Genomic DNA, 9,347 nt, shown 5'->3' with positions numbered 1-9,347 from the left:
GAGAGAGAGAGATTACTATTTATATTCTCCTCCTCCTCCTCCTCTCTGTTTAATTGGATAGTTCTCTAGGTTGCTTCTCTCTCTCTCTCTCTCTCTCTCTCTCTCTCTCTCTCTCTCTCAATCTTAAACTTGGTATGTGATGGAATGGATCTTCCCAATTGACTCTTGAGTCCTTTCACTCCATTCAGAAAAAGATAGCCTCTACAGCCAAAAAGTTCAAGAATAACAAAGTGAAGGGTCACAATGGCATTCTAAAGCAAAAAAAAAAGAAAAGAAAGTCATATGAGGCTTTTAAAGGAAAGGATCCACTTACAAATTACAAAATCACAAAAGATTTCAATGCTTCACATGCAAAAGTCATATATATGCCAATCTCCCTTCTTCATTGAGGCTTGTTTTAGAAAGCCAAAAGAATTATTTGGTAACTGGTTCCACCAAGTTCATATATTCTTGCTTACAACAAGCAATGTAGAACTCTAGTACATATCTCTAGAAGATATCATGAGAAGTTCGAACAAGTGGAAGTACAACGATAATGCAAATGATCCCACAAATCTTGGTGACTTGATATGCTTGTACCAAGAAGCTTTTGTATTGACATTTCTTGACTATCATTTGGTTGGTGATTCTGTACTACATCATATAAGAAAGGTAGTCTTTGTGGATTTGGTTATGATCTCTGATCTTGAAAATTGAGATGAGGCACATGTTCTGTGGTCCCAATGCAAAAGGCACCCCCTCACTTCTCTGGGTTCTCAATCACGAAAAACTAATCTCTAGATGATCCCCATACAAAGATGCCTAAAGAAAAATCACAAAATAACAGCTCAATGGCTTTTTTTAATGGGCCTTTGGGATCATTTGGCTATTCTACAAAAATCAATTAGCCCAAAATCTCCAAATTTTTGTGGGCTTGGGAGAAAAGTACTCAGTTTGCATCATTATGTTCTATGAATGGAATGAGAGAAGCTCCGATGAAAATTGATGAAGAGGATGAATGCTTCGAAAATCAACTTATCTCAGAGAACTCTCTAAGAAACTCTAGTTAATATCGCACTGGTATAATTTCCTTCTCCAAACCTCTCAGATAATAGATTTTTGTCAAAAGTTTCAAAAGATTCAACCCATATCCTATACTGGATCCTATTTGTTAACCTTGATTTAAGGCACCCCGTGCCTTATAGAGGACTTGATCACAAAACTAATCTCGGGATGAAAACTAATTGTGAGCCAGTAAGGCGAGAAGAAGCCCTGTTCTTGCACAATGCTTTCTTTGCCATTGAGACAAGGACTTAAGACAATTAATCAAGCCTGTGGCACTAATTGTGAGCCAGTAAGGCGAGAAGAAGCCCTGTTCTTGCACAATGCTTTCTTTGCCATTGAGACAAGGACTTAAGACAATTAATCAAGCCTGTGGCATTAAGAATATGAAAGCTTAACCTAGATTTACAAAGTTGTACAAGCTCACTGACAATCAGGACTAATGTGATGTTACAAGCTGCAGCAGTGAGGTCCTCATGAATGTTATGAGCTCAGGAAATTGTATACTTATAAAATACAAAGTCTTAACTTACAGATCGTTTATCTCGCAGAGGCATTCAGCTTGAGCTTGTCCCTCCATCTCAGTCCAGTGCCAAGTGCCCTCGAGGATATGCTCCACAGAGACTCACCCTTGTTGGCATTAGCTTTTGAGGATGACGCTGAAGACATCGCTGCTGGCTTGGAGCCCAGCATGGGTTTGTTCACTTTAGCATTCTTTGCCATCCCATTGGCAATAAGCCACCTAGAACCAGATTGTTGCTGCTTCTGATTTCCCCAGCCTATCTTTTTCCCCTCTTGAGACGTCTTCAAACCCGACATATGCACATCAATTATCTTAAACTGCGGCTCTCCCGCTTCTTCATCTTCACTGTTTCCTTTCATGGACACATTCCTCCCTACTTTCAGTTTGGGAGGCTTCATCAGTCTTTCTGCTTGCACAAATGCCATCATGGGAGCCCCAACTGCTTCATTGTTCTTTAGAGGATCCCGAAGCTGTACCAGCATAGCTATGGTTAGAGTATTTCCCATACAACCCCATCGTCCTCCCGTGCTCTTTGACCCCTGCCTTTTCTTTCTCTTCTCATCATCGCCAGCGACAACTATCTCTTGATGGACTGCCTGATGAGCAGCCATTATAGCCATTGCATCTTTCTTTGTTTCTGCTTCATCATACAATCCAGCATCCAAAAGCATCCATTCATCTAAACTGATGGCCATGCCCATTAGCCCCTCCCCACCACTATCACCAGAAGTCTCTGTTGATGTAGTTGGGCCCTTTGACAAATGAACACCTGTCACACCTTTGAGGATAGCACCGCCTGCTGACATATCCCTTACACCAGATTCACCATCCAATGAGAAGGAATTCACGGCAAAGGGAGCATCATCTTCGACTGCATCTGCTTGAAACTTCAGACCATCAAAAGCCAATGCCTCAATCTGTTGCATAGCCATGGGGGCTATATCCTCCAAAGATACAAAATCATCAACAATGTTTTGAGAAGAAGTTCGAGATTTGCGATCGAGTCGGCTCGTTATGTCTTTCCTGCTCGAGCCTTCTAATAGTCGGTGCCTGCAAGTTTCATAGAAAATAAATTTTGTGACTTTCCATCATTTTTGAAGTTTTCTACAAAAAAATATGAGCCAAATAACCAAATGCAGTTAGGGTTCATACTACAGGTCCCTCTTTTTCTAAGCCCATTACTCAATCACAATGCAGTAAATCTATGTGCCACTGTCTCCTAGTCCCCGAACTATCGTAATAAGAGTATCAAATGCAGATATAATTAAGAAACCTTCGGCTAAAATTCTCTCCCACTGTGTCACTATGCTTAATAGGGCACCTGTTCATATTTTGTGTGGGATTGCCCTGAATTAAAACCAACCAAGGACCATTTTTCAATAAAACCATAGCTTCCTGTCTTTCTGTAACCTAATAATAGTCTTTGCTTGAAAATATTAACAATCTTGATTCCATCTTGAGAACTGCACACTAGTTCTGTGATTGTGAAAGTACTCTTTCCCCAAATTGTTATAAAGCTGCTACATTCAGCTTCAAAGCAAACAGAAAGACTAGGATGCAAAGCCAAAACCAAAAGACCATGCCTTGTAAGTGACAAAACACAGAAAATATTTAGATGTGATTACCCAGATTTGGAAGCAGTCGCCCCTTCAACTGCAACTTGCTCCACCGAGCGACCTGTGATGTCCTCCAGGGGCATAGCTGTCATAGCTTGGACAGCCATGTTTTCTATCCCCATTGAAGCCATATTTCGAAGAATATCTGCAGTTTCTCTACCCATCTCGGCAGGTACCACAACTGGCTTAGATATTTGCATCACCAACTTTCCACTGCTCTTGTTTGCTTGAAAAAGAGAAGGATTCATGGACCGCAGAGAGCCCCCATCTTTCAAAGGGACACTAGCACCTAAACCCTTCCCTAATGGCGGGGGCTCTTGCTGCCTGATTGTGGCCTTTGGTGGTGAGCTCACAAAAGCCCTCTCGTTTAAGCCCCACTCCTGCATTAATGCTTCTGTTTCAGCATCCTCTAGCATCTTTGCTCGAGACTTGCTTTGCATGTTTTGAGTAGCCCGTTGCAGTTCTGACTCTGCAGCTTCCATGAAAGACATAAGCTCCTCGTCCTCCTCAAGGTCCCAGATTGCAGGCTCCTTGTCTACGGTATTCGATGAAAGATCTGGAGCTCTATTTGTAGGTTCCCTATCCAGTTCCTTCGATGCTGAACTGTGACCCCAGTGAGAAAGCTCAGCATTTATTTGCTGCAATGGAACTTGTTGATCTTGGCCAACCAGCTTTTTGTCTGACCCTTTCACAGATATGCCATGATCCAACTTGACAGGCTCTAGATCTGTCTCCTTCAATGCTGAGGTCTCATCCCAGCTAGGAGGATTCTCTTTCTTTGACTTCAGTGCTAAAGTATGGCTCCAGCTACAAGGCTCCTCATCCATTTGTTCAGATGGAAAAACTAGCTTCCTGTCATTAGACTTAGGCTCCATTCCTGGGTCCTTTTCCATCCCCTTCGAAGCTACAGCGTCGGTCCATCTAGCAAGATCCTCATCTGTGACCTTCGATGCTAAGGCATAATTCCAGTGACCAGGCTCCGTTTCCACTGCTACTGGATGATTGCCATTTGCTGGATCGATATCAACATCCTTAACTCCTAAGGTTAGATTCAGGAAAGTAGGCTTCTGCTCCATCCCCTTCAAAGCTAAAGTGTGGTCCTGGTCATTTAACTCCTTACCCGTCTCCTTGAAAGCATTGGTGGTGGTCCTCCTGTCTCCAGGCCCCTCATCTATCCCCTTAATCCAATCCCGGCCTGCAGACTCTTTCTCAATCTCTTTGCGAGGTAAGTTATGATCCCAGTTAGCAGACTCTTTACTTAACCCCTTTGATGTTAAGGTTTGATTCGCAACCTCCTCTTCTCTGCAGATAGATGTAAAGGCATGTTGCCAGTGGTCACTCTCTTTCTCCATCTGAATTGAAGTGGAGTCCCAATTTGAAGGTACTGTATCTTCCCTTTTAACAGCTGAGCCTTGCACAGAAGCAGTAGGTGGACACCCTACATCTCCATCCCTATAGGCTCCATCCAGTGAAAACTCTGGAACATCGAAATCCAATCCAAAGCCTCCATCGAGAAGAGCCTCTTGCTCAAACTGTTTTAACAACCGCGCTCGTGGTGAATCAACCTCACTATCATATCCCATATTCAGAGGCGCCCGTGGTGTTTCAACCTCACTATCATATCCAACACTCACAGCAGTGTTTCCCATACCGAGCATGTCAAGAAATTCTCCAGCAACAAGATCAACCTCACTATCCATATCCACAGATGCAGTTTCAGCAACTTTGCTGTCTGTAGTTCCCTTGGGAAGACTGACGTCAGCACTTGGGCTCATGCTGATGCTTTCCTCCTCTGCAACCCTATTCGGTGCATTTTTGTCAGAATGATTGAGCACAATGTCCTTATCTTTGTAGCCACTTCCCTCTTCTTCAAATCCATCTAAGCCTTTTTCACTTTTGCTAATGACAGTAAACCCTTCCTCTTCATTTATATCTGAACTGCTTGATCCCTCTTCTTCTATAATATGACGGTCCCTCTCCTCATCTTCAAACTGTTTATTGGTGTCCACACCTTCATCTTCTGAACCATTAAAGCTTTTATTTTCTGCTTCCCAAGCATTCATGCCTCTTTCTTCCTTGACTCCTCCTTGCTTTTCTCCTTCATCTTCCGAGTCATTTAAGCTTTTATCCTTTTCATCCCAAGCATGCATACCTCTTTCTTCCTTGACTCCTCCTTGCTTTTCTCCTTCACCTTCTGAGTCAATTGAGCTTTTATCCTCTTCTTCCCAAGCATGCATGCCTCTTTCATCCTTGACTCCTCCTTGCTTTTCTCCTTCATCTTCTAAGTCATTTAAGCTTTTATCCTCTTCTTCCCAAGAATGCATGCCTCTTTCTACCTTGACGACTCCTTCCTCTTCTTTGGTATAATCACTATGCCTTTCCTGTTCTTCAGAAACTTTGGGGCCTTCTTCTTCTTCTGCAGTACCTTCAAATGATACCTCGTTGATGTCCTTGCTGCTATGTCCTTTCTCTTCAAAGTCTTCACTATCACAACCATTATCCTCATAAACATCATCAGTTAGCTCCATGGCTGAGTTTTTAGAATCTTTCTCAAGCGTGGACAGTGAGGTCATGTTAATCACTTCCTTGTTGGCTGCATCCTCTTCATCACTGAAAATTCCATCAGCGCTTGATTCTACTTCTACCTTTTCTTCTTCCTGTGGCAGCTCTTTTGCGCTTGTCCCCTGTAAAAGTGAGTCGAGAGTTTGCATAACCATCACATATGTTACATTATCTTTCCTTTCCCCTTCATCAACGGTAACAATCTTTTCAACATCCTCTTGCACCTCCTTGTCATCCCCGCTGCTTCCAACAACAAATGCTGCTGATTGCTGCCCTTCAGCATTCAAATCTTCCTTCAATGATCTCTCCTCATCACTTTCATGGCACTGATGATCATGTGATTCTTCCTTTTCAGGCACCTGTGAGGGTGGCTCTTGTAAATTATGGACATCCAAAGTCTCCATCTCATCCACTGATGGTGAAGGGTGATCAAAGGCCTGCATTTGCACAACACGAGGTGGAAGATCATCAAAGGCCTCCATGTCAACTACTTGTGGATGGTCATCCAGAGCCTCAATATCAACAACTTGTGGCAGGTCATCCATGGCATCCATTTCCACCAAATGTGGAATGAGATCATCTGAGGCCTCTTCCTCAGCCCCATAAAGCTCTTTTTCTCCAACAAGATTGCCTGCGCGCTTTTCCACCGACTCATCAATCTCCATTCCCTGGTCAACAACCACAAATTCATCCTCTTCTTCAGAAGGCAGTTCATCTTCCGCTTTGACAGCACCAGCAGTACCTTCAAAAACCTTTTCAGATGATTGTGAAGGCAATGGAGTGGCAGAAATTTGATCAGGCATGCTGGGAAATGCCTTGAATGCACTCTGAGAAGGAATAGGCGGACGATCTGATTGAGAACCAAACGCAGGAAAACCTTGTACTTCTGCTGTTTGGCCACCTCTCAATTCTTGAGCTTCAAGGAATGGAGGGGCCTTCAATGCTGGAGGGGGCTCATCCAGGTTAAGTTGATCCATTGCAAGGAGATCATCATAATCATTGCCAGGTTCAGATACACTTGGAGAATGACTTAAGTGGGCTCTTGTTGTGATACTTCGGGGAGTCCCATGTGCAGAGTTTGGGAGACTGTACGAGGAATGCATGGACGAGCGATGGGGAGGTGATTCTCGAAACCTAGAGCTGACATTACCAGAGAAAGCTGCATCCTTGTCGAGGATCTCATAGTTAATAGTTATGGCAAGTCTGCCACCTTTCGCCTTCCCTGTCAAATCGAGCACGGTGTCCCAACTGCTACCCTTCTCCAGTTGGCCTTTTCTTTCTTCCAAAAAATCACCCAGTAGCCTGCTTAGATCCAATTGATGTCTCCCAAAATCCAATTCATCAATGTCAGGAGCAATCACAGACACTATAAAAGCCTTCTCCATGAATTTCATGGTATTTGAGGGCCCTTTGTTGCCATACAGAGTGCATTTCATGAATAATGTTTCCTGATATTCAGCTATACCTTGAAAAACTCTGCTAGGCATTGTCTGCACAGCACCTTCCCTAGTTTCTTCTTTCCTCATGTGCACACATAGCCGAAGCCCATTCATTGCTGGTGGGAGACCTTCAATCGCATGCACATATGCTGAAAAGACACAATGAAGTCGCTGTCTACCTAAGTGGGAGAGAGCTCTGAGCGGCTTCCATGAGCTCCAAACACTCTTCTTCTTGTCTGATGAAGAAGAATCAAATCTGCGACTTGACTCCAATGAGTCCTCTGGCCATTCCTCCTGCTCTTGAGGGATGGATTTTTCTTGGTTCTTCGACCTCGAGGGTGGAAGAGAGAGCTGGCGATCTGTGCGAGAGCGTATTTCGGATTTCTCCTCACCCCATCCAGAAGATTTGCGAGAAGACACAACAGATGATGAGAATCGACCACGCGAGTTGCTTGCAGCAGACTTTTGCTGCTCGAAAGAAGAGGGAGCGTGCGCAGAAGACAGAGAATGGCGAGAGAGAAGATTCATGAACGAAGGGGGAGGATCATTAGGTGAGAGGTTGGAGTAGGGAATGGGCTCCATGGAAGAGGTTTGATCTGTGGCAGGTTCATGAGAGAGGCGTCGGCCCAAGTGCGATGCATCTTTGCGGGAAAGAAAAGAGTGCTTCTTGGCAGGGGATGCTTGTGGTTGAAGTTGAGGAGAAGGCTGTGAGGGATAGCTCTGTGAGGAAGGTGCCTTCTTTTGTGACTGATAGAGAGCTTGACTCAATGCTTCTAACTCTTGCAGAAGCTGTCCACTACCGCCTCCGGCGCCGCTGCCACCACGAAGGTTGCTGTTCCATTTGGGAGGAGGAGAACTCGAAGGTGATGTGACCATCGTCTCTGCAAGAAACCCACAAATCCGTTCTTGCCAGGGCTAATCTCTACAAGCCCAATACGTGTGATGATTTTGAACGTAATGCAGAAATTCTTCGCTTTCCAGCTGCTGCTGCGCGAGCTACCCTCAAGAAGCTTTCCATAGCTTCTTGGCAAAAGAAAACGTGGAAGCGACGCAGACAAGCAGCAACCCACATGCCATTGCTCCGAGAGAGAGACAGAGAGAGAGAGAGAGAGAGAGAGAGAGATGAGCCTAAGAGTGAGTCATCAGAGTGACTACCCACCAGACACCATGTCTGACACAATCTCTGCTACATTTAGCGCTAGAAAGGCCAACACGTGAGAAGATCAAAAACCCGCTAAATTGATGTCGCGGTCGGGCTTAATTTAGATGCGTCACTGCTGACATGGCATCCTTGAAGCCACAAGACCCTTACCTTGTTGGCACTCGAGTCTTTTAAAAGTTTGAACTCTTATCTTTTTTGTTTCTCCCTTATCTATTGAATTGAAAATACTCTCTTTTCTAAATCCCAGTGTACTATGCACATGCATATGTTTTAGGAGAAAAAAAGGAATTTTCCTTGGCCCTTATGTCTCAAAGAGACCATTAATTATTCGACGTTGAAGGTTTTTCTATGTGGAACTCTGCACCTAGATTCTCTCCTTTCCAAGCCAAGAGAATTTTACGTTTGGTAACTTATCTCCTTTTGGTCTTCCATCCCCATGTATATATAGGCTATATATGCTTACCTTGGGTAAGTGTCTTGATGTCCGTGGCAACCTTATGATGAGATGTAAGGCCACTATCACACACTACCGAAGTCCATTTGTGAGTTGGTGTGGAGACATACACGTTGCTTGTCACACAAGGTGGCACTAGTGTCGTAGGTTGAAAGCTCCCGTCAAATCAACGCAGAGGAAATGTACTTGGGCAAGAGTGAGCAGGGTTTACGCCCCATACCTAATACTGGAGATGGCGGCCATGAGCTGGAACACATCAGCTCCCCCTTGCCATGTCCGTTGCCTTGTCGAATAGGATCTATGTATGGAAGCAACAATATTTGGAACACCTCAGCAAATCGTTTGTCTGTATGGACACATGTGACATAGGCCTAATTGATCTAGATGTGTCTGATGAGATCTCTTAGCAAATGGCCTGCAAGTGGCAAAGTAATAACTCCCACCATGTGCTGGAGGATTGCTTTTTTTAAAATTAAATATAATTTTTTTTTCTCCCAAAAATTGTACGACATTGTGTTAGTCTTAGTCCTTAAAGGGATCATTCAGAGCC

The 9,347-nt window shown here is 44.0% G+C and overlaps 1 protein-coding gene across 1 annotated transcript; it reads right to left on the bottom strand.

The window, feature by feature from the left end:
• Positions 1-1,392: 1,392 nt before the first annotated feature.
• Positions 1,393-8,201, bottom strand: LOC147435814 (uncharacterized). The gene is made up of 2 exons (XM_086488736.1): positions 3,190-8,201; positions 1,393-2,614 (listed from the first exon to the last, which is right to left on the bottom strand). Exons 1-2 carry the CDS (start codon positions 8,055-8,057, stop codon positions 1,582-1,584), a joined length of 5,901 nt encoding a protein of 1,966 aa, XP_086344862.1. The 5' UTR covers positions 8,058-8,201; the 3' UTR covers positions 1,393-1,581.
• Between the last annotated feature and the right edge of the window lie 1,146 nt (positions 8,202-9,347).

The sequence above is a fragment of the Adiantum capillus-veneris genome, chromosome 18 (assembly GCF_014529385.1).
Source record: "Adiantum capillus-veneris isolate H3 chromosome 18, ASM1452938v2, whole genome shotgun sequence".
In the NCBI taxonomy this organism is placed as follows: domain Eukaryota; kingdom Viridiplantae; phylum Streptophyta; class Polypodiopsida; order Polypodiales; family Pteridaceae; genus Adiantum; species Adiantum capillus-veneris.
The sequence above is the reverse complement of the archived record's forward strand: the minus strand, read 5'-3'. Positions and strand labels throughout refer to the sequence as shown.